General features: G+C 42.0%; 1 protein-coding gene across 8 annotated transcripts in view; it reads left to right on the plus strand.

Annotated features, from left to right (window-relative positions):
- sytl2 (synaptotagmin like 2) overlaps positions 1–26299 on the plus strand; it is a 137314-nt gene that overhangs the window by 92236 nt on the left and 18779 nt on the right. For 7 of the 8 annotated variants that reach the window (XM_033022509.1, XM_033022511.1, XM_033022512.1 and 4 more), the window contains 5 exons: positions 2805–2897; positions 4024–4077; positions 6779–6867; positions 20810–20923; positions 23118–23284. In XM_033022509.1, coding sequence (XP_032878400.1) covers positions 2805–2897; positions 4024–4077; positions 6779–6867; positions 20810–20923; positions 23118–23284 — 517 coding nt within the window. Of the gene's footprint in view, positions 1–2804; positions 2898–4023; positions 4078–6778; positions 6873–20809; positions 20924–23117; positions 23285–26299 lie in introns of all 8 variants that reach the window. The other variant, XM_033022510.1, reaches the window with a different exon arrangement.

The following is a 26299-nucleotide window of genomic DNA, read 5'->3' on the forward strand; positions in this document are numbered from 1 at the left end:
TGAATACTGTATATTTAGGAATAAGGCAGATGGGTGGCAGATAAAATTCTAACAGGAGATAAGCAAACTGCTTCATACTGGGACAAAACAAAAATCCAAGTAGAGAACATTAATTAAATTGAAATAGAACTCTGTCTGAGGAAATTTAGGTAGACTGGGGTCCAGATTAACCATAAATTGATTATGTTCAATTTTCTTGGTGCTAATGAGTAATGTAGTGAGATAATGAAAGATAAGGATAGCGCTGAGTTGCCTTGAACCAATGAATCATAGGTTAAGAGGTGAAGTAATCGCTGCTTATATGATTCTAAAGAAACTGAATAACATCGTCCATGGATTATTTCACTTTCAATGGAAATGTCAAAAGGATGCACCATCTGTCGCTATACCTCCTCCCTCGACTCTGTCCAGGGACCCTGACAGTCCTTTCAGGTTAGGCAGATGTTCACGTGCACCTCCTCCAACCTCATCTACGGTATCCGTTGTTCAAGATGTGGACTCTTATACATCGGTGAGACCAAACGCAGACTGGGCGATCGTTTCACGGAACACCTTCGCTCAGCCTGCCTGAACTTACTTGATCTACCGGTTGCTGGACACTTTACCTCTCCTTCCCATTCCTAAACAGACCTTCCTGCCCTCGGTCTCCTCCATTGTCAGAGTGAGGCTAAACGTAATTTGGAGGAACAGCATCTCATATTTTGCTTATAGCCCAGTGGTATGATTATTGATTTCTCTCACTTTGGGTAGCCCTGGCATTCCCTCTCTATCCCTCCCCCACCCGTCGCACTAGCTTCTCATTTTTACCCTACAAACAGCTTACAATGGCCCGTTTCCTTTATCATTGTTACTTTTTTGCATATATTTCATTCATTGTTCTTTATGTCCCCACATCACCGTCTATATCTCTCGTTTCCCTTCTCCCTTACCAGTCTGAAGAAGAGTCTTGACCCGAAACGTCACCCATTCCTTCTCTCCAGAGATGCTGCTTGTCCCGCTGAGTTACTCCAGCTTTTTGTGTCTACGGTTTAAACCAGCATCTGCAGTTCCTTCTTACACATATGTAGCGCTTCTTTGCCCTCTACATGAGCTGCGCCCCAGGTTCGTAAACTTTAATTCCCTTATAGGTGTTTTACTGGTGTTTCTCACACAGATATTCAAAAAAAACAACACTCAATAAATCAATCTTTTATAGTACTTTTAAGTATTAATTACTATGTGGGCCCACACACTCACTCACACAAGCCGGCGACATTAAAAACAAAACAAGAATAACCCCACGTTGCAGGCCTGGTCGAAGCTGGAGAGCGTCGCGGCCAAATACAGTGGAAGCCGACAAGTGCACAGTGCAGAAGCTCACAAGATGGCGGGGAGTTGGCTGACCAGAGAGGACCCCATGTGGCAGAAATCTTCCTTCTCCCTCGTTGTCTCCAGGGCTCAGCTAACCGCTGCTCTCACTCTCCTCGTAATCACAAAGTTCAAACAGCGACAGTCTTTAATCCACACCTCCGAGCTGAAGGGGTAGCAGTTAGCCTAGGCTTCTTCTGTCTTCTTCTGGACTTCTTCTCTCTCTCCTGGACTTCGATTACCCACAATTCCCAGCTCCCGCCCCCAAACCAATCACCACACAGGAAAAATGATCTAACTCATTAACAACAAATCAAAATGCAGAACACATATTCACAGCAAAACTTATATAAATTTCTTAATAAGAAAAACTAATATGAAGTTACACAGGGCTACACATACAATCTACACAATCTGTTCTTGAAGTGTGTGGTGGCATGTTGGCACAGCAATTGGCTGTGTTGCCTCAGCTCTAGGGACTTAAGTTTGAACCTGACATCGGGTCCTCAACTGCTATCTTTGAGGAGCTTGCGCATTCTCCTCATGACCATGTACAGGATGTTTTGGAGCGACGCTCTTATTACCTCCGACAGCGTCGCAGGTGGCTGCTATTTGTATACATTGGGTTTGCAAGCAAAGAATTTCACTGTGCCGAGTCACATGTGATAATAAAGCATTCTATTCCATCCCAAGGACGTACGGGCAGGTTAATTGGCTGCAAAACATTACCCTTTATTATGTGTCAATAGGGGGGACTTGGTGGCTTTTCAGAGAAAGTAAAGGGCCTGTCCCACTTGGCCGTCATTTACGCAACATCATTTACGCGTCACGACGCACGCGTCGTGTCACGCACGTGATGCGAAAATGGTGCGCATTACGCACGCATGGTGCGTGATGACATAGGCAGTGATTTTATGATGTACAAAATATTTGCGCGCCATCTGCGTGATGCGCAAATGACGGCCAAGTGGGACAGGCCCTTAAGTTGCAGGGCTACAGAGACATAAAGAGGTGGGGAGAGGAAGTAATTGATCTGAAGTGATTGCTTTGTCATCACCAGCATGGGTCTGATGGACAAATCGGCAACACTTTCCATCTGTATTATGAGAACAACTGATCCAGCCAGCTACATGCTAAAATTAATGCAGAACAAAGATTCAGGAAGGAATTGAAAATATTCAGCCATTGTTTTGTCCCATTCGTTTTTGTGAACATCTAGTGGCCATTCAGTTGCCAAAGGTAGAGAAAGCCTAATAATTTGTATTGTCAGAGCTAACAATTTGTAATTGAATGCCCTGGGCTCCAGATTAAACAAATGTTTTATCGTCTTATACGAGTACAAAAATTCCTACTGGGTCGCAAGCAAAAAACAATTCTCTCAAACATTGACTATTAAGTAAATCTTCAAACAGGATACTTTAAATTGTCAATGTGTTAAATGTTTTCCTTTGTAACAGGTGAGGACGAAATGCCGACCATGTCTTGGAAAATGAACCCACATGCAAGTGATACTTACAAAAGCCTGCAGGATCTCAATGCCATTGACTCAAGTGAGAACACTGTATATATTAATTATTTAGATACTCTAACCATGCTTTCAATATTTCAGTTTATGGGACATTTGTTTTACTTTATGGCCAAAGAAGGAATTGACTGCCAACCTAGTTTTTTTTTGTTTAAACTGCCTCCGTGACAATTATTTGATATATTATGATTGTAATGACAGATTTTTATATTGTTTCAAGGATTCTTTCCTTTAGTCACTATGATTGAAGACAGGGATCAGAAGATAATCGATACGCATTCAATGCCGTAGAAAGATAAATCTTCCAAACACAGTCTCTTGATTAATAGTTTATTTGTTGTAGTCAGGGGCGGAAAACCCGGGGGGGAGCATGTTTTGAGAGGTGGGGGACATCCCCCCCAAGTTTTTGTAATCCAGATTTTAATACCCAGTTAAATCTCTGCTTTCCGCGAGACAGTGGGGGTGGGACTGATGATCGAGGGCGCCGATTGGACGAGAGAGACGTCGGTCAGCAGGCAATGGAGGCGGGACATGATTCAGCGAGATGATTGGAGGAGGGAGGAGTGGGGGGGGAGGGTGGGACTGAGGATAGAGCACGTGATTGGAGGAGCCAGGTGAGCTTACAACCCTTCCCGTACTTGCGGGAAATATGGCCAGCGCGGAGAAGCAGCGATGGTGTCCCGTCAGTCCAGACAGGGCTGTAGCTAACCCGGTGAGACAGGCTGAGTTGAGCTACATTTAGCGCTACATTGAGCCTCCGAAGCCTCACGCGTGGCCGCCAAAAAATTGTATCCCCCCCGTCCCCTCCATGTTTTGATAGCGATTTCCGCTCTTGGTTGTAGTAGTAAAAACCGTAAGATATTCACCCAAACTTCTTCTTGTATAAGTACATTTTAATCTTACTCGTGGTCATACTCGTGCATGGTCGAAAGCTGTGACCTCTCCCCCATGCTTCTTCAAACTAAACTAACTACTAGGGAGTCTGTGCGAGAATCCCAGCCGCTAATACGCCTCAGACTTCGTATAAATTCCACCCACATAATTACCGGCAGATAAACTTTAAAGGTAACTGGTTATAGTTATAACATACCGAGTTAAGCTAAATGGCTACTACAATGATGCAGAGACTGTTTTGTATTTATTCACAATAGTGCCAAGCACATTGGATTTGAAGAAAAAAGAAATGATCCTCAGTGCTCATGACGGTAAATATATTTTTAATGATACTTAAATATCGGGTTTGTACTACTGCCATGACTGACAATGAATAACATTTCAATTGGGGAATTAATTTTATTTTTCTATCAATGGTAGTCAAATTAATTTCTGTGGACTTCACACTATCTCACACTCTCCCTTATCATTGCCGAACACTTTTGAGCAAACTCAGACTTCCATGTATGATGAGTAATTATTGATCATTCTCGATTCTTGAGTCCAAGAGATTGACTGTCTCTTGATTCTTTGAAACTTTGCTCAGTTTACTTAATTTGCTAACTCTGGACAAGCAAAGCAGTAATTGCCTACTTTGTAGTTTAGTTTAGAGATACAGCATGGAAACAGGTCCACCGAGCTCACACCGACAGTCACCTGTACTGTACACTAGTTCTATGTTACCCCACAATTGCATCCGACACACTGGGGACAATTTATAGAAACTAATTAACCTACATGTCTTTGGAATATGGGAGAAAACCCACGTGATTACAGGAAGAATGTACAAACTATGCAAAGACAAAAAGGACGTCGGGATCGAACCAGGGTCCCTGGCACTGTGAGGCAGCAGCTGTACCACTGTGCCCGCCCCTATTGATGAAGGGATATGTGAATGAAAATTCCAGCACTCCCCCGTGGCAGTCAACAGCTTTGGTATTTCTTGTATTCAAGTGTTTGACATGTTCACAAGGATGCAAGAGGTATAAAGTTCCAATTAGTTGCTTGTCACTCAGGCATTGACCTCCTCATTTGTATCACTGAGGGTGCACAAATTGCAAAGATTCCCCGCTAATTTTGGTGGGAATTTGCACCCGTGCTGTATTGGAGCTTTAATACATTCATTTCGATTAATGGGAATGGCAGCAAGGAACTTTGGTGAGTTTTAGTTAATTTAAATTCAATGCAGTATTTTGAGTGTTTTTTGCATTACTTTTAAAGATTTTTAGACAGTCATTTTTAGACAGTCATTTTTAGACAGTGCTGATAGTCGAGAGACATGTCCATAAAGCTGTACAGCGTGAAAACAGGCTCTTCGGCCCAACTTGTCCATGCCCACCAAGTAGGCATATTGGGCTAGTCCCATGTGCCTACATTTGGTCCATAGCATCTAAAACCTTCCATCCATATGTCTGCCTAAATATCTTTTGAAAATCATAAATGTGTCTGCTTATTATATCATTATTTAATTCTCTGTTTTTAACTCACTGCTCTCTCTTCCTCTGCTCTTTCTTTTCTTGTTCCCCTTCCTTTCACCCTCCCTATGAACACTGCTACTCTTTTTTTGGGGGGGGGGGGAATGATTTAATGTGTAGTGATAAAATGTGTATCGACTCTTTTGTTAATAAACAAATAATGAATGTCATTATAAATTATTATGCAAAAGCTGGTTACCTGAACCAAGACATAATATGCTGCAAACAGTGAAGACAGAAAATGATTAATTGTTTCCGATTGATAACTTTCCCTCAACTTAAGATAATTTTTGTTAGGTTTTGCCAGAAATTCTGCAACTTTATGATATTCACAGGAATATAGAAAGCCCAATGTAGCATTTGGCTGTACAATGATTTGTTGATGCATTCCGAAACTGAGCTTTGGATTCCAGCAAGGAAGTGCAAAGTTGTAGCAATATTCCAGGACTTGCTCGGTCAGGCCAGCTTTTCCATTTATGTTAAGGGAAACAGAAAGACTGAAGTAAATGGGTGTTAGTTTAGAATATTGTCAGTTACTTGAGCTGATTTATTAAAATCCTTTAAATGTTTGAATTTTTTTTAAATAGATTTTGAATGTTTTGGTTCATATTTTGACTGACTGAGCCAATTGTCACTTTTTCCAGTTATTTGTGGGTGAAAATTGTTTTGCCTTCTCTTACTCACCATCCCACACCCTGTCTCCTATGATGGCATTGGTGGTTCTTGTACTGCTGAGGATTGTGCCTTGACGGATAAAACCAGCTGTTCTCTAGGAGTTTTCACTGGAGTAATTGTAACAGCTAAACTGCTTTCCCTGCTCACCCATTCCCCAGCCCCCGACTGCTTCAAGATCAGCAGCAAGTACAGTTGGTTCATTCACGGAGCACATTAAGAACAGATAACTCTGTTTCTTTCTCCACAAACGCTGCCTGTTTTGCTGAATTTTTAAGCTTTTTGCATTTTTATTGCCAATTGTAGTTTGCCATAAACTTGAATTTAAGCAGTTTTTTTACGCATGTGAAGTGTTTTTGTAAATTGAACACATTTAGAATTCAATTTCCTGCTTCAATTTCCTGATAACATTACCTCGATTAAAATAACCTTAAAACAGATGTTGTATGGGGCACTATTTAAGGTGTTCGTGTATAGTTTGGATGATTCATTGCAAGCTTTTATAAGTTGCACAAACTTACAAACTTGTATACGTGTTTGGAAAAGATTCATCAGACCATGGCTTCATCATTAATATGGTGTGAGAGGTGATTCAAAGGAAGTCGGATTTAAAGAAGCACAAATTATTGGCGTGCAAGAATGGGAAATCTTCAGGATTATAAAGTACCAGCACAGGGCCTTTGTTGTACTTTGAAATTGTATGTTCTGTAATTAAATTAGATACTTTATGCAGTAGAAGCTATACTTTATAAGATTAATTCTTAATGATTCATAGAAATGACTATAAAATATTTAACTGGAAGATGTGTTTGTACTTGCTGTTTAGTTTCCGCTATTCCAGTGTCTCCAGAGAACACACCTTTGCAGTCAAAAAAGATGAAGAGGTTGAGCCAGTCAGTACCTGCACTTGCTGAGGTGAGGTAAACATGAGTAGCTGCATTAGCATTCTTATTGAGTCACTTGGCAGTCATAACTGGTTATTGGTCATTATCCCACGCATTACACTAGATATATATGTGGTTATATAGGGCAAACTAAATTCAGCGGCTTGTCCATTAATTGTGACAACGAACATGATCTGCAGTCACCTTCTCACCTCACACACACCATGCTGTAATCTCTGGTCTCCAACCCTCCAAGGGTTACTGTTTTAGTTTCTTGATGAGGGTTTCAGCTTCTGGAAACAGAAAGAGAATTGGTAATTGTAAGATATTACGGCTTCAGCATGTAGATAGAAAGGAGCACAGGTTTTCAGTGCACCCTGTTGCCAGTGTGGATCGTCTTTATTTTACAAAAGTACACTGCGCATACTCACAAACATTCACAAGATTGATAAGATATAGAATATCACATGACACAAATCGTACCATTTTAGTACTCAGTACTTAAAGTTACAGTTACCATTATATACACTACACTGCTCTACCCTTATGGGCCTGTCCCACTTAGGCGACTTTTTGGGCAAGTGCAGGAGACTCTGCGCTCGCCACATGGTCGCCACATGTTCGCTGGTGGTCACTGGTGAGTCTCCTTCATGGTCGCGAGGAGTTCCCACATTCTGGGAACTAGTCATGGTCTCAGTATGGTCGCCATGGAGAAAATCGATCATCCTGTAGTCGTAGGCGCAGTTGTAGTGGGGTTGCCATGTAGTTATGGGTAGTCGAGGTAGTCGTAGATAGTTTTAGCTAATCGCCTTTGCTGACAGGTCATTTTCATTGGCTCATTGAGGGAAAAAAACATAAGCAGGAGTTTTCAGAACCAAGGATAACCGACAAGGATAAAAGGCTAAATGTCCGCCGAACTTGTTAATTGCTGTTCATTGCGGTATTTGTCTGTATCAACTTGGCTTTGTACCGTGTGAATTTCAGACAGCGCTCCCCCGCTTGCCCTGGCCTCCACTTTTGCGATGTGTTTGTGTGTGTTCCACTCTGACAGTCGCCGTTCCAGTTCCCGGTTTTTCAGGCGACTGCCAGCAACTTGACAGCCCCCGGCAGTCCGCTGATAAAACCATCTAAGTGGGACGCCCATTAGATTGATTGATTAGTAAGACTGGGTGTTACAATCCCTAAGATTTCATACTGACAGGTGTTGGTGCATGCTTTTGGTGTTGTTATTGTGATCATGTCATCCATGTACACCCTGATTGGAGGAAGACGCAGCCCACTCTTCAAGCGTTCCCCTCCGACCACCCATCGTGATGCTCGAATGATGAGCTCCATTGCCATGGTGAAAACCAGAGGAGAAATGGTACAGCCTGCCATTATGCCTACCTCAAGGTGCTGCCAGGCGGTGGTGTTGTCCTGTGTTGTGGCGCAGAACTGGAGGTCCTGGAAGTAAGCTTTTACCAGCTTTGTGATGACCACTGGGACCTGAAAGAAATTAAAAGCTGCCCAAAGAGTCTCATGGGGCACTGAACCAAAGGCATTGGCAAGATCTAAGAAAACCACATGCAGATCTCTCTTTTCCTTCCTGGCAGTTTGTATCTGGTGCCAGATGACGTTTGCATGTTCCAGGCATCCTGAGAAACCACGTACCCCTGCTCTCTGCACTGACGTGTCAATGAAGTTGTTGCTCTGCAAAAATGCTGAGAGCCTTTGGGCCACAACACCAAAGAAGATCTCTCCTTCCACGTTCAGAAGGCTGATCTGGCGGAATTGGCTAATGGTTGAGGAGTTCTTTTCTTTGGGAATTAAGATCCCTCCTGCCCTTCGCCATGCCTTAGGTATGATTCCTTTCCCCCATGCCACTTTCATTAATTTCCAAAGGTATTTCAGGGCACCAGGGGTGTTCTTATAGAGCCTTATGGAATGCCATTGGGCCTTGGGGCTGATGCTGTTCTTGCCCGTTTGACTGTGTTCTCCGCCTCCTTCCATGTAGGAGGCCTTATGTCCACCTGGTGCTCATGTGGGTGGATAGGTGGCATGTCATCTGGAATGATGACTGGCTCATGCCTCCGGTTGTCAGAGTACGTCTTCCTCAGGTGCTCCTCCAGTTCCCTTATAGGTACTCTCAGGATACCGCTCTACTGCTTGACAAAGAGGCTTTTGACAAACATATACGGATCTCTGTAGAAACTTGTCGTCGCCCGTTCTTTCTTCTTGTGTTGCTTTCTCAGGCATTCTGCTCTTCGCAGGATTGCCAGACGCTGCTTTATTTCTGCCTGCAGTGCCTCAAGTCCTTTCCTTTCTGCCTCTGTGGCCTTCCACTATTTATTCAGCTCCATCCTTTCTTTCACCAGTCTTTTGATCTCCTGCTGCCTCCTGGACTTGTAATGGAGTGCTGGTTCCTTCTGTGACCTCCGTTTCATGACCTTCACCCCAAATCTCTCCGCCCCATAGTTGTATATGGTGTCTCCCATCTTCCCCAGTTTTCTTTCCACACATCCCTTCAATCCTTCCAGAAGATGGACGAGGTCAGTGTTAATGGCCTTCCACTCTTTTCTCTGGCAGGATTTAGGCCACAAGATTTGAGGCTTTTTCCCTTCAATTTTCCTCTCTACCGCTGACTGTGGCTGGTTGGGCTCTGGACTCGTGTCCGTTGGTGGTCCTGTACCTGGTAACTTGTAAATTTAATAACTTGTAAATTAGACAAACCAGAATAATTTTATAAGTTTAATCTGACGACTGGTTTACGCACTCTTTCTGATTTCCTGAGAGGTTTAGGGGGAATGTCAGGTTGTGGTTGTGAAGGAGAGTCAAGTTCAGGGTCATTTACCTTTGTCTCTACTCTCTTTGGAGATTCTGATTTTACATCTGAACTTGGAATAATACCAAAGTGTGACAGATTTGCTTCTTCGTCTGTGCTTTGCTCTTGTTCATCCCTTGCTGAAATCATATGGTTTATGTGCACACTTTTAACACGTCCTCCAATTTCTACCAAGTACCTCCTGGTACCACTCACTTCAACCACTGTTCCCATCTCCCATTTGTTTGCTTTTTAAGAGGGGCTGAGAACATGAACCTGATCATGTGTATTGAACCTACGTTCCTTTTGACTTCCACCATCATGACGTTTCTGATCAGATTGTTTGTACAGGGGAAGTACAACTGGATATAGGGGTCCTTGTTCATCAGCCAATGAAAGTAAGGTTGCAGATACAACAGGCAATGAAGAAAGCAAATTGCATGTTGGCCTTTATAACAAGAGGAGTTGAGTATAGGAGCAAAGAGTTCATTCTACAGTTGTATAGGGCCCTAGTGAGACCACACCTGGAATATTGTGTGCAGTTTTGGTCCCCTAATTTGAGGAAGGACATTCTCGCTATTGAGGGAGTGCAGCGTAGGTTTACAAGGTTAATTCCCGGGATGGCGGGAATGTCATATGCTGAGAGGCTGGGCTTGTATACTCTGGTTTAGAAGTGGGATCTTATTGAAACATATAAGATTATTAAGGGTTTGGACATGCTAGAGGCAGGAAACATGCTCCCGATGTTGGGGGAGTCCATAACCAGGGGCCACAGTTTAAGAATAAGGGATAAGCCATTTAGAACGGAGATGAGGAAATACTATTTCTCACAGAGTTGTGAGTCTGTGGAATTTTCTGCCTCGGAGGGCGGTGAAGGCCTGTTCTCTGGATACTTTCAAGAGATAGCTAGAGAGGGCTCTTAAAGATAGCTGAGTCAGGGGATATGGGGAGAAGGCAGGAATGGGGTACTGATTGGGGATGATCAACCATGATCACATTGAATGGCGGTGCTGGCTTGAAGGGCCGAATGGCCTACTCCTGCACCTATTGTCTATTGAATTCTTTAAGTAATCTTTGTCTTATACAATTGGGTACTACTACTCTGTGACCCCATTTAATACACCCTTGCTCACATAATAAGGTTTTAGTTCATTAGTACGGTTTTATTTCTGACAATCCACACAAAGTTTGTTTGTATACTTGTTTTAGCACTGTGTCCTTTTGTGTTTCAGCAGCAATTTCAGCTGCTGTGACTGGAAAGTTGTTGTCCACTGCTTCTGTGACGTTGATAGCATCTTCAGTGCCCACTTCTGATTCTTCATAAGGCAAATGCAACAATGCATCAGCGACAGCATTTTCTTTTGAGCTACGGTACTCAATGCTGTAGTACAAAGGACCAAGAATAGCGAGAAGTGTTGTATGATCAGTAACCAGGGTAACTTTCCTACCCAACAGATACTGATGGAATCTCTCGATCCCAAAGGTGATATCAAGGGCTTCTTTCTCGATTTGTGCATAATTATGCTCATTCTTGGTAAGTGTGTGTGATGCAAATGCTAAAGGCTGTTCTTGTCCAGGTTCCATTACATGTGAAATCACAGCTCCTACCACACAACTAGATGCATCACAAGCTAACTTTAACTCGCGATATGCATTGTAGTAACCAAGTAATGCATCACTGGTCAAGCGCTTTTAACATGCATCATAAGCATATTGTTGCTCTTTGGACCATTCCCATTTTTTATCCTTTTTCAATGAACTTGTGAAGAGGAGCTAGCTTTGTTGCTAACCTGGGTAAGAAGCGTGAGTAATACTGTACCATACCCAGGAAGGTGTGTTTGCAAAAGCTTCAATCTTTTCCTTCACTGGTTGTAGTCCATGTTGATCCACTTTCAGCACAAAATACACTACCTCGTCCTGTAAGAATGCACATTTGCTTCTTTTCAACTTTATATTGTGATCATCAAGCCGTTTCAACACTTCACTGAGTATCTCCAGATTCTCCTCAGTATCAGACGCAATCAGCAAGTCATCTTGATTGCTCAAACAATGTGATGTTCCTTGCAGAATCTTGTCCATTTGTAGCTTGGAAGATTTTTGACTTCACACCATTGGGCAGTTTTGTGTTGGAATACAGCCCCATGTGTGTGTTTAGTGTGAGGTAGTGCTGGCTCTCACGATCAATATTTAGCTGAGCACTAGACTAAGTGGGACCCGTTGTTCACATGGGAGGGCTGGTCCCCCAAAGCAATATTCCACCTCTCCAACAATTCCAATATTGGTGGCCAGTGGGATGGGGGGGGGGGCTTTCTGGAGCGCTAGTATGGTGTTGCGGGTCAGACTGGTTTCCAGAGGGCTAGTATTGACATTGTGGGCCGAATGGATTCTTGGGCTGGCAGCTCAGTCACTCAGGCCTGGTGGGCTGGCAGCTCAGTTACTCAGACCTGGTGGGCTGGCAGCTCGGTCACTCAGGCCTGGTGGGCTGGCAGCTCAGTCACTCAGGCCTGGTGGGCTGGCAGCTCAGAAACTGCCAGAAATTCTGCCCAAAACAGGTGAGAGACTGTGTGTGTGTGTGTGTGTGTGTGTGTGTGTGTGTGTGTGTGTGTGTGTGTGTGTGTGTGTGTGTGTGTGTGTGTGTGTGTGTGTGTGTGTGTGTGTGTGTGTGTGTGAGAGATAGATCGAGAGAGAGAGAGAGAGAGAGAGAGAGAAGGGGGAGAGGGTGGAGAAAAATACTGGGGTGAGGTTTATACTTGCAGAGGGAATACTTACTGATGCGCCGAAGGGACTCCTCCCGGGCCAGTACAAGCCTGATGAGCCAATGGGGCTCTTTAAAAAAAAAAATATATATCTGTTTTTTTCTCACCTCAGTCTTAAATGACCTCCTCTTTATTCTAAGACTGTGGCCCCTGGTTCTGGACTCACCCAACATTGGGAACATTTTTCCTGCATCTAGCTTGTCCAGTCCTTTTATAATTTTATATGTTTCTATTCTCTTCCTTCTAAACTCCAGTGAATACAAGCCTAGTCTTTTCAATCTTTCCTCATATGACAGTCCCGCCACCCCAGGGATCAATCTCCTGAACCTACGCTACACTGCCTCAATCACAAGGATGTCCTTCCTCAAATTAGGAGACCAAAACTGTACACAATACTCCAGATGTGGTCTCACCAGAGCCCTATACAACTGCAGAAGAACTTCTTTACTCCTATACTGAAATCCTCTTGTTATGAAGGCCAACATTCCATTAGCTTTCTTCACTGCCTGCTATACCTATAAGCCAACTTTCAGTGACCGTGAAAAAGCTACTTTTCTTAACAACTAAACCAGGTTCGCTTCTTAATAAACAGACACCACACAAACTGTTTGGTAGACCAGTTCACAACTTTACTTATTATCGGCCGATGGAAGGGCGGGAGAACTCCAGTCAAGTGACCAATGTAGACACTCGACTGTCCTCAGTCCACTTCTCTGAACAACAGAATTACATTGCATTAAATAGCGTTTTTTGTCCCCTTAGCACATTCCACAGACATTAGTCATGGTCAGAGGTACAGGAAAAGGTTTCCACAGAATGCATCACATCAAAGGCATTTTGTTTACATAGTACAAGATAACATTGGCCATTTGGTTTACGACATTTTATCTTCACAGAGATCACTCTAGCTCTTTCGCTGCTTCCTCTCTGTCATTTGGCCCCTCATAAACATTGGCCATTTGGTTTACGGCATCTTACTTCAAAGATGTGACTAGCTGTTTCTCTCTTCCTTTATCGCCTCCTCCCCCATAAACATTGGCCATTTGGTTTACGGCATCTTACTTCAAAGAGATCTCTCTAGCTTCTCCTCTCTGCTTGTCACTTGGGAGACAATGTTATAGGATTTATTATCTCACACACCGCAACCTGAGGCAAGCCTAATTTGACAATAAATATAAGCTGTAAGCTAGCCCAGAAGCCAATTTAATATCTTCTTATATTTTTAACTAAAATTCGGCTTCATCATTCCATCCTTTTATCAACATTTTGATAACAACTACAGTCCTTGCTGAGTACATACGAAAGACCATAAGCATCTCATCAGACAAATTAATAGTACACTAGTAACACAATCATTTCATAGTGGACAATCGTTCCCTCCAAACATTTAATATCTTCTTATATTTTTAACTAAAATTCGGCTTCATCATTCCATCCTTTTATCAACATTTTGATAACAACTACAGTTCTTGCTGAGTACATACGAAAGACCATAAGCATCTCATCAGACAAATTAATAGTACACTAGTAACACAATCATTTCATAGTGGACAAGTCCCTCCAAACATTTTAAATGGCCACCAACCTCCCCCGAACGTGACACTAAGATACTACCATAGGACAGGAAAAGGATCATAAAAATTGCTCAGCCTTTATTCGGCTTCGCTTGGAACTCCCCTTGTGCTGGTGTAATGGTTCATGCTTCTTTTGTGTGGCACTGCATTTGCAACATAACAATGCCCTGTCACAAATATACTGTTTCCTAAAAATACACCAGTGCCTTGGTTGTGGCAAAAACAGGTAGATTTAACTGGCCTTTGCAGACCTCTTACTGTCTGTAGTCAGGGTATCTTTGCTGTGCTTGTCATGTTTGACTTCAATCTTGTTTAAAAGGAGGTGTGTACCATCCTTTAAATGTGGGTTAGTCCGCAAGTTTGCCATTCTGAAGAAAGTTCAGTCCATGTGGGCTGGGCCACCCCAGAATAAAGGGAGCATCAATAGCCCATCGTCCTTGTTTCCACAAACTGTTCACAGTCAATCAAATGTATCCAGCGACGATGATCTTCAATCTTTACAGCAGTTCATGTTGTTAGCAACACTTGGTTGTTCTTTTCAACACAATCTCAATTACTTCTTGTCCCAGCACCATCATCGTATAGCTTTTATGGCCTTGGTCACTGGTTTCCAGCAAAAACTCCTCCAATCTGGGAATGTAGATCTGGCAAGACATGGGTTAATTGCCGTCCATACATAATTAGTTAATTGCCCAGGGCCTGTAGGTGGCTTCCCACCACTCTCCAGGGGGTGGACACAACAGCTTTTCCTGTATCAATAAAAAGTTGTAAATCTTGTTCCCAGCTGAGTTTCTCCAGCACTTTTGTCCACCTTTGATCCGCCAGCATCTCCAGTTCCTTCCTAACACTACCCTTTGAATTTATTCTTTAATTCGATTATATCCGAAGAGGCTCTCTCCACCTGAATATTCAATTCTCCAAATATGTTCTCTTCCCCACTCTACTTTATCTTCTCACCTTTCATCCCTCATTGTGAGTTCCCTCAAACCCCCTTTTGTAAGTCATAATACAATTTTTCATCTACCTTCATTTCCCTCACACAGCACATGCTACAGCAACATCTTTTTGTTTGCTTGAAAACAATAATCTTGCTTCATTTGCATTTTAAAAGACAACCTCTGTTATCATATCAAAACAATCTTTCCTAAAAGAACTCACTCAGAATCAGTAATCAATAATACATTTTCTTTTTCTCTGTAATTTTGACATTTCCAATCTCATTTAACACTTTAATCGGGATGAGTCTTTTTTTTAAAACTTGGTTCAAAAGATTTATAATCAACCAACATTTTATCATTCGAGTATAGCTCCGCCCCCCATTCATGCCTGTTTCTTAACGGAGCACACCATAAACTGGCCATTTGCATTTTAAAGGACAACTTCTTAAAGCGACACACAACTTTGCTCATTGCTTCGAATTTCACACATTCCACATACAAAAAACATTGCTTTACAATCAGTACATATACAAAAACATTGTTTTACCAGCAGTATATAATTTCATCTTCAAAGACGTCTCTTTGTAATTTACTTTCCCTTTTTCTGACAAGACTTCTGTTTACCAAAATCCTGGTTACCTAACCCTAATTGGACATTGATCCAGATCATGATTAGTCAGACTCCCCTTGACTTTTCAGTCTCCCTACCTTATCCTCATTTCTCCATCAAATTTTCCTTCATCCTCAATTTTTTTTATAACATAGTTGCCTGTCAGAAAAAGGATTTACCTCCGGGGTAATTTTGTTTTGCAATCCCCATTGACTCTTTCCACCATCCCAGATGCCTGTGGGTGGTGTACACAGTGAAATTGCAGTCGAATATTAAAATGTGCACATATTTCCTTATTAATAGTGGTTAAAATGAGGACCATTGTCTGAGCTTATGACAGTAGGTAGGCCAAACCTGGGAATAACTTCTCTTAACAACAATGTTACCATAGTTTCAGCAGTATTATTAGTGGTTGGTAGAGCTTCACTCCACTTGCTAAATAAATCTAAAATCACTAAGCAATATTTATAACACTGGGCCCTTGGTATTTCAATAAAATCAATCTGTATACATTCAAACGATCGTGATGGCATTGGCGTCACCGCTGAGGGTATCTTAATTGGTTTGCCTGGATTACTTCATTGGCAACTTTTACATTAGAGGCCTGCTTCAGTGCCTCTTATCAAATTTTCGGGTGCCACCACGTTTCCTTTGTTATCCTATCATTCCCTCCTTACCAGCATGGGTAAGACGGGTAAAAATGTATTATACACCAACTTGTCCAAGCGGGGTGTGCTGAATCAATGGCACAGCCCTCTTGTTTCCATAGTTATTATTATATATGAGAGGCGTCCCTCTGTAATGTACATACCTCCTTCATGTTTGGCAGGACCGTTCTATTTGCTAGCGTCTGTTTACGTGCTGTCACTACGCATTTGGATGTACAGGCTGCATTGTTTGGATACACTATCAGCAACCTATTGTCTTTTGCTATAGGGTCCCCAGCACCAGTGTGTGCAGTACATTTAATAATGACCAGCTGTTCTGGTAGTATCAATGCCTTAAACAAATTACGCACAGAAAGGCATTCCCGTGCACTACCAAACAGGGTCGTCGTGCCAGACATGAAGTCTCCTCCAGAGGATTTACCAGTACTGGGTTTATTTTTACTAACCATCACCTGTTTCTCACCTCCTGTTTGTCTTTTAATTCTTTTCTCTTGTTCCTCTGCCCACTGGCATTCTAGTTGCAATACGTTCCATCCTTTCCGAGTGCTATCCTTGTTTCTTAACTCTATCCCCTTCTTACATACAGTATCCATCCAACTTCAAACTCTATACTCTCCTCATGCTTCTTCACTGCTTCTGCTTCCCATGTTTTAATTCCTTTCTTCCATTTCTTTCCTGCCTTCCTTTCCCATATAAATGTCTCTACATTCCATGTTCCCCCTACTGGCCAGGCTTCATCCCCTAACCGTTTGGTCAACTTGTAACTTAACATTCTAAATATCTTATTATACTTAGGATTCAAATAACACATATGTTGGACTGTTATCCAGAGCATTCCCCATAGATAGATAGAGAGAAAGAGAGAGAGAAAGCAGACTTCTTAATTCCGAATCGTTCCAAATATATCAACCAGGCCGACTCGCTACTCGAGACACCAGTTTCTCAATTTGGCTGACTTTTTAATCCCGAATTGTTCCAAATATATCAACCAGGCCGACTCGCTACTCGAGACCCCAGTTTCTCAATTTGGCTGACTTTTTAATCCCGAATTGTTCCAAATATATCAACCAGGCCGACTCGCTACTCGAGACCCCCGTTTCTCAACCTGGCAGACGTCTTATCCCTTAAAATAAGCCCCAGGTGTCTCAACGAAGCAGACCCGCTATCTGGGACCCCCGTTTCTCAACCTGGCAGACTCCTTAACTCTTAAAATAAGCCACAGGTGTCTCAACGAAGCAGACCCGCTATCCGGGACCCCCGTTTCTCAATCTGGCAGACTTCTTAACTCTTTAATATACAACGCCACTTATTTCTCAATCCGACAACTCTTCGGATGTCTCAATAAGCCAGACGCACACCTCAACCCCTGTATCTCAACCCGACAAATCACGGATGTCTCAACGAGGCCGATGAGCCCTTAGTAGAGAGAGAGAAAAAAAGAAAACAAAGAGAGATAGACAGAGAGAGAGAAAGAGAAACCGCACAAGTCCTTCTTAAAAAGATACACAATTCCTTCTTAAAAATACATACACAATCCCTTCTTTAAAAAAAACATATAAAGCCCAACTGGTCTTACCTGTGTCTGTTTCGAAGAACCTCGGCAGGGAACCAATTCAATGTCTGATGAAGGATCACAGATGTTCCCGGGAGTTTCTAGGGAGTCGGTCTGACAAGGGGGCCGATAGAGCTCAGTTATCTCCCTTCCAATCCTGGCAACCTCTGCAACCTCTTGCACAGTCAGCTGTTGGTGTGGTCCCAGCGAGGCCTGCATAACTACGCCAATGAAAAAGCTACTTTTCTTAACAACTAAACCAGGTTCGCTTCTTAATAAACAGACACCACACAAACTGTTTGGTAGACCAGTTCACAACTTTACTTATTATCGGCCGATGGAAGGGAGGGAGAACTCCAGTCAAGTGAGCAATGTAGACACTCGACTGTCCTCAGTCCACTTCTCTGAACAACAGAATTACATTGCATTAAATAGGGTTTTTTGTCCCCTTAGCACATTCCACAGACATTAGTCATGGTCAGAGGTACAGGAAAAGGTTTCCACAGAATGCATCACATCAAAGGCATTTTGTTTACATAATAATAATAATACATTTTATTTATGGGTTTACGACATTTTATCTTCACAGAGGTCACCCTAGCTCTTTCGCTGCTTCCTCTCTGTCATTTGGTCCCTCATAAACATTGGCCATTTGGTTTACGGCATCTTACTTCAAAGATGTGACTAGCTGTTTCTCTCTTCCTTTATCGCCCCCTCCCCCATAAACATTGGCCATTTGGTTTACGGCATCTTACTTCAAAGAGATCTCTCTAGCTTCTCCTCTCTGCTTGTCACTTGGGAGACAATGTTATAGGATTTATTATCTCACACACTGCAACCTGAGGCAAGCCTAATTTGACAATAAATATAAGCTGTAAGCTAGCCCAGAAGCCAATTTAATATCTTCTTATATTTTTAACTAAAATTTGGCTTCATCAACCGGTGTACAAGGACGCCCAAGTCTCGCTGCACCTCCCCCTTACCTAACCTAACCCCACTGAAATAATAATCTGTCCCCTTGTTTTTGCCGCCAAAGTGGATAACCTCACATTTATCTATATTATACTGCATCTGCCACGCATTTGCCCACTCACTCAACCTGTCCAGGTCACCCTGCAACCTCCTAACATCCTCTTCACAGTTCACACTGCCACCCAGCTTTGTGTCATCTGCATTGTGTCATACTGATGCAATATGGCCTTACTTTTGACAATTGTAGCACATAGAGTCCTTAAACTGGCACTATTTGCTTTGTGCTGACCATAGTATCAATCGCACATATCTGCGTTTTTCCCAGAACTTTGCTGTGATGGCCTTTTTTATTGTCTTTTCATGCTTGTGTTTTGGAACTGCCTTTTGACTGTTGACTGTGCCAGCATGTGTTGGTCAAAACTCATGTGCACTTTGACATGCCATCTCCATGGCCAAAACAGCTTGCCAAAAGGTAAGGGCTGGTGTGTTGTAATGTTGATTGGATTCGCTCATCCAGCATCCCACATACAAATCTATCATGCAAAGCTCGATCCAGAAAGCAGTGTAGAGACAACTTCTTCAATGAGATAATGTACTAGCCCATATTCTCACCCGTCTTCTGGTTTCTTGTGTGAAATGTGTAACTTTCTGCAATCTCTATTGGCTTAGGGTTGACGTGAGCATCAAGTTTTGAAAGAACAGTCTCTGGGGCTAAGATATTGGTGGGAGTTTCATAAACTTCAGGACCAATTTCAGTTAATAGAATGGCTTTCTTTTGTTCCTGGATGGCCTTGTTTTGTGCTCTTACCTGCACTTTATCATCATCCTCTGTTTCTTCAGCTTCAATAATGTAATTTGCAATAAAAACATTTCCATTCGTTCACAGTACGAGGTAAAGGTTTTATGGAACAAGATCTAACAAGAATTTATTTGCATTAGTAATGTATTTTTTTAGATCTATTTTTGTATGTAAATTGAAATTGCTCTAAATTGAGGTGAAAAAAATGGAACGTGGTGGATAATTTATTGTATTTTGTTGGTCAGGAGATTCTCATTTTGTTGGTCAGGAATAGTTTCTCAGCTCAGTAAATCACCTAATCATAGCCAATTTATATATTTAATATAGTTCTCAAATGCTTTAGAAAACATATGTCATCAAATTATTACGGCTGCAATGACAATTTAAGTAACTTAATATGCAGCTTGTTATGTTTTACTGCATTTGCTGCGGGAACCCATTTTCTTCAGCGATTTGTTAAACATGTGATTGTGTATCAGCCAAAGACTATAAATGATTACGTTGTTTTATTCCCCATTAGAATGTCAGGTTACAATTCAAAATTAGCGCCTGTTTAAACTAAAGCATGGAAACAAGACTCTTTGGCCCACTGAGTCCGCACCGACTAGCGATCTCCCGTATACTAGTTCTATCCTACACACTAGGGAAAATTAACAGAAGCCAATTAACCTACAAACTTCCACGTTTTTGGAATGTGGGAGGATTCCGATGCACCTGGAGAAAACCCGTGCGGTCACAGGGAGAACGTGCAAATTCTGTATCGACATCACCTGAAGTCTGAATCGAACCCGAGAACTATGGCGCTGTAAGGCAGCAAATCTACTGCTGTGCCACTGTGACTGTTGCAATCACATACATACTATAAAATTAGTAATACATCTTTCTTTTTTAAACTATCTGTTCTGCCGCGGGACTAAACTAGTACTTACGATGGATTTCTCATTGATCAGCAGCTTTGACCATTGGGGAGAAATCAATAATATCTGGATATGAAATGAAACCACATGTGCTTTATGCGAGCAGTTGTGACAAATGACTGAGTTGAGATTATTGCAAATTGTCTGCATGAGCAGCCAATGATTATTCTTATATTTGGATATAATTATGCATTATATGTTTAATTGCAATTTGATGGGTGAAACTGTTCAAAAAATGATAACTGGCATTTTGTCTTGGTTTTCAGTAACATGTCATCCTTTAGTTTACCAGATATCCAGTAATTTCCTCTTAGAGTGAACCACTTTATAAAGATATTGAAATTGAAATGCAATTGACAGCAGATAATTGATTATGGAATTCCATAGAATGATGATGCAGACTCAAGGTCGGAAAGGAGCTTCCAGATGAACAAGCATGGAACGATCGCAAGCTCATTAACAAACATTAGCAGCTCTTCTGGCATGACATCCAGATCCTCTGTATGTAAAACTTGCGTTATTTCATCATAATGCTTTTACTAACTATATTTTGTTATCCAGGAGAATAAGGAGAAATATTAAAACAGTCTCATCCATCCAACTAACAATTTGTCATGAACTAACTGTATTCCCGAAATATCTTAGTTAACAATTCCAATGGAGGCAGACAGTTATCTATTAGGATGATGGGTTATTACAGATCCTGCACAACTAATGTATATAATACAAACAACCATTTGGACAAACCCATCCTTAGAAGTTTAAGGTTATACAAATAGCCAAATTCCTTTTGGAACCACTGGCCAGAGGCAGGGAGAATCAACCCACTATTCTACTCCTGTGGTCTATTTATCCCTTCTACTGAAATCCAATACCTTTGAAATTAATTTACCATTTACATTCCAATCCTATATTTTGATGTGGTCTTCCTTTATGACTACTCCTCCTTCAGTCTGGTATCTTCTGCAGGTTTTAAAATTGTGTTTCCAATTCTCGTCTTAATCATTTAAGAAAATTGTGAGCTCCCAACGCCTATCCTTATGAGCAAGTTTTATTCCCCGTATAAATATCTTTAATCCATGATGGCTATGTAACTCCTTCCTGTTGCAGTGCCCCAGCCTTTGTCCCAAGAAACAAAATCTCTGCTTTTCTTCCCAATCATTCATTTTCTACTATTCCCCAACGTCTCACTCCTGCTCTATCACCGGTTCCAATAGGGCCATTCAAACCTCGAGCTTTCCACTTCCTTTCCAGACTCCTGTCCAATTACTTTAATTACACCAGTGCGACTTCATTTAAATTCATTTGGAATTGGCTGCGAGTACCATTGCAGTACAAATGACCTCTATGGGGCAAAATCCATTCACATTTAATAATAATAATGGATGGGATTTATATAGCGCCTTTCTAATACTCATTCAGCCTCTGCAGTTTTTGACTATTTCAGCCTAATAGTCACAGGATAATTCTTCTCACTAGTTGGTCAGCAGAAATGACATGGGTGAGTGAATGACACTTCCTGGAGACACTGGAGGAATTTTTCAATTGGTCACTGGCTTGTGATGTGGCTGTACTATTGACAAATACCTTTGTGTGCACTCTGCTTACCAGTTGCCAATAACTTTGATTCACTGCAATAATATACCATGAAGCAAATCACTTGCATTTTTTTTCTGTTTGTGCACTAATATGCAGCATCATCCAGAAGTATTTCTGTTTGTGTGTTTATTATTTTGCATGAATTGACACTGTTATTTGTAGCATTGTTCACTAACATGCAGACGTACAGCTGGCCTGTTTTAAGCAAAGATCTTCAAAAAATAAATTAATGAGGAGCTGGGTGCCAAATACAGGTTTGAGGAGCTAAAGTTAGGAAACAAATAAATGGCTGTAATAATACATAAAGTAATATAGATGCTTTCTCTGCCTTGTTTCAGATGTCAGGGTTTTGAGGATCTGCATTCTCTTAAGTTGTTTTAAGTTGATGCATTCAATCATCATTTAAGACAGACAAAAACAGAATATGCAATGCATCCTATACTATATCACTCTTAGTTCGAGCTGCTCTGCAAACTGGGCAAATGAAGTCAGACCACAGCAGGAAGCCTCAGACAGCACCTGGCCATCAACATGTACAATTTTAACTCTGGCAGGATAACAAGAAATTAGCTGAAATGTTTGATAGTAATAATCACCAACAAAAACAAATAGTTCCATAATCCCACTTTTTTTAATCCAATATCAGGAAAGTTAATGGCCTGGTAGCAGTTTTTAAAAAGTTGAAATGTCTACTTGCACTTTTTGTTTCTCCATTCCCTTACTGCAAAACATTTAAATGTATTTGTTGGATCTGAAAATTGGTAAGATATTTGCCATTATATAAAAGGTAAGATTGTTCAAAATGCATGAGAATAGAATATGTGAAGTGTTCTCTACAATACATTTGTAAAATGTGTTTTATCCTTGAATACAACCACTACATGCATAATTTGTTCAACATTGCTATTTGTTTCCTCATTATTGAATATTACTTAATTAGTTTTAAAGGAAAACAAATTTGTAAGAAATGCTTGACAGAATACAAAGGACAGTAGTAAAAGTTGTATTTTGCACTACTGAAGGATTCATGAAGCTGTATTTGCATAACCAATTTTCTTAGCTTATAATCATTGGCAGACTGTTTGAATGTTAACAGGTTGGGAGTATAATGAGCATCTACAGTGATGACTTTGGAAATATTGATGTCAGAGGGAAAATTCAATTTTCATTGGATTATGTCGACAAGCTGAAGGAATTCCATATATTTGTTGTACGTTGCTCGGACCTGGCAGCTGCCGATGAAAAGAAAAATCGATCTGATCCGTTAGTATTTTATTCTTAATTCTTCTTCTTCTTATTATTATTATTATTATTATTATTATTATTATTATTATTATTCCTTCCTCTCACAATATTTACGTGCTATATATGTATTGTATTTCAAATATATGTTGCATACCCTCGGTGATGGTCTATGAAATTTATCCTGTGTTTGGATCTGAAATATGATCCTAAGTATCCTTATACAGGTTGGAAGAAAATATTTCTAAGGGATTGGGATGTGTACTGAAAATTATTCTGAATTATTGCTGCTCATCTAAGGCATTGCTGGCTGAACTCGGGAATGAGTAGTATTAATATGAGTAGAATTAATATATGATGAGCGTTTGACGGCGCTGGGCCTGTACTCGCTGGAGTTTATAAGAATGAGGGGGGACCTCATTGAATAGTGTACCGAATAGTGAAGGGCTTGGATAGAGTGGATGTGGAGAGGATGTTTCCACTAGTGGGAAAGTCGAGGACTCGAGGTCATTGTCTCAGAATTAACGAATGTTCCTTTAGAAAGGAGATGAGGAGGAATTTCTTCGGGCTGAGGGTGGTGAATCTGTGGGATTCTTTGCCGCAAAGGCTGTGGAGGCTGTCGATGGATATTTTTAAGGCAGAGATAGATAGATTTTTGATTAGTAAGGTTGTCAGGGGTTACAGGGAGAAGGCAGGAAAATGGGATTAGGAGGGAGAGATAGATCAGCCATGATTGAATGACAGTAGACTTGATGGCCTAATTCTTCTCCTATCATTTATAACCTAACATCTTGTGATCATTTGTGGTCAATGGTAATCAAACTGCTGCTTAAAAATATTGATTAATGTTTAAACAGCATAAAAATTGATATTTTGGGAAATCTCTATATCACTAAATCTTATTATCTGATAGGCTTCTCAATACTGTAATGTTGATTTTTAATTACTTTTCGTCAGCATCTGAAAGTACACTCCTGTTTTTTCCAATTTCAAGCACTGACTTGGCCTGACTTGGAATGCATTGTCTAAAAGATGGTAAAAGTAGTATTAAAATGTAATCCTGCAAGCGAATTAAGTATTTAGAAACATAGAAACATAGAAAATAGGTGCAGGAGTAGGCCATTCGGCCCTTCGAGCCTGCACCGCCATTCAATATGATCATGCCTGATCATCCAACTCAATATCCTGTACGAGCCTTCTCTCCATACCCCCTGATCCCTTTAGCCACAAGGGCCACATCTAACTCCATCTTAAATATAGCCAATGAACTGGCCTCAACTACCTTCTGTGGCAGAGAGTTCCAGAGATTCACCACTCTTTAATCTTAATCTGGCCGGAAGTGGCGGCGCCGGGAACGGCTGCGGCTCGCCTGCAGTCCGTTTGTCTTTTACTTTTTGTGTTGTATTTTTTCGTCTTGTCTAGTTACGTTTTTGGTTTTTAGGTCGTGTTTATGTGGGGGGGGGGGGTGGGGGGGGAAACGGGGCTTCCTGTCTCTCCCTTCGGGGGAATACAACCTTTTTGTCGTATCCCCCTTCTCTGCCTCCGTCTACACTGAGGCCTAATGGTGGAGCTGGCGACCTCGGGACTCTGGAGGCAGCTGACAGGACTCGCCCTGAGCTCCCGTGAGGGTGGCCCAGCCCGGGGCTGGAACTGCGCTCTCGTGAGAGCGGCCTGGTGAGGGGCTGAGAGACTTTCCCGTGAGGGGCTGTGGCCCGTCGGAGTGGCCCAGCCCGAGGGAGGAGCGGCACTCCCATCGGAGTGGCCCAGCCCGAGGGTGGAACGGCACTCCCGTCGGAGTGGCCCAGCCCGAGGGTGGAACGGCACTCCCGTCGGAGTGGCCCAGCCCGAGGGAGAACGGCACTCCCGTCGGAGTGGCCCAGCCCGAGGGAGAACGGTACTCACGTGAGGGCGATCCGGCTCGGGGCTGGAACGGTGCTCCGGTGGCTGGGACGGCGTTCTGAGGCGGTGACCTGAGTCCGGGGTTCAGCCGCGGGCCAGCGGCTGCGTGTGCTGGACTGGAGGGCGGCAGCTTCGACCACCCCCGGGCCGCGGTGTTTGAACCGGCCCGTTTGCGGGGTTCGGTGAGCCGCGGGACTGTTGTGCCATCGCCCGGTGGGGAATCGCCTCAGCGCAGAGGGAGAAGAGGAGGGAAGAGACAGTAACCCTAAGATTTTTGCCTCCACCACAGTGAGGAGGTGCTTGGAGGATACACTGTGGTGGTGTTAATTTGTGTTTATTGTTGTTTATTATTGTATGATTGTATGTATGACTGCAGGCACGAAATTTCGTTCAGACCGTAAGGTCTGAATGACAATAAAGGTATTCAATTCAATTCAATTCAATTCAAATTTAATCTTAAAAGAAAATATTCCAATACTCTGGGAAAGAATAAAAGAAAAGAATGAAACTCACTGGAAAACTAATTAGCAAGTATATTCATGATGGGCGAAAAGGCCTCTGACAAAGATATATAATACTCCAATTCCACTGGGATACATTGTGTAAGGTTCATAAGGCATTGGCAGCCATTATGCCTGGGTTAGTGGGCACTAGGAAGATCTTAATTATCCTTTATATCTTATGAGGATAGAGTGATACAAAGTGGAAACAAGCTGGCCCTTCGGTCCATCTTGCCCACACCGGCCAACATGTCCCAGCTATACGTCCCACCTGCCTGCGCTTGGTTCATTGGCCTCCAAACCTGTCCTATCCATGAAACTGTACAACTGTTTCTTAAATGTTGGGATAGTCCCAGCCTCAACTACCTCCTCTGGCAGCTTGTTCCATACACCCACCACCCTTTGTGTGGAAAAAGTTACCCCTCGGATTCCTAATAAATCTTTTCCCCTCCACTTTGAACCTATGTCCTCTGGTCCTCGATTTCCCTACTCTTTTACTCTTTCCCAGAATATTGGGATATTTTCATTTCTTTAAGTAAATACTTAATTCTCTTGCAGGATTAAATTTTAATATTACTTTTACCATCTTTTGGACAATGCATTCCAAGTCATATGGATGTGACGATAATGTGCTGTA

This window comes from Amblyraja radiata, chromosome 6 (genome assembly GCF_010909765.2).
Source record: "Amblyraja radiata isolate CabotCenter1 chromosome 6, sAmbRad1.1.pri, whole genome shotgun sequence".
Taxonomy (NCBI): Eukaryota; Metazoa; Chordata; class Chondrichthyes; order Rajiformes; family Rajidae; genus Amblyraja; species Amblyraja radiata.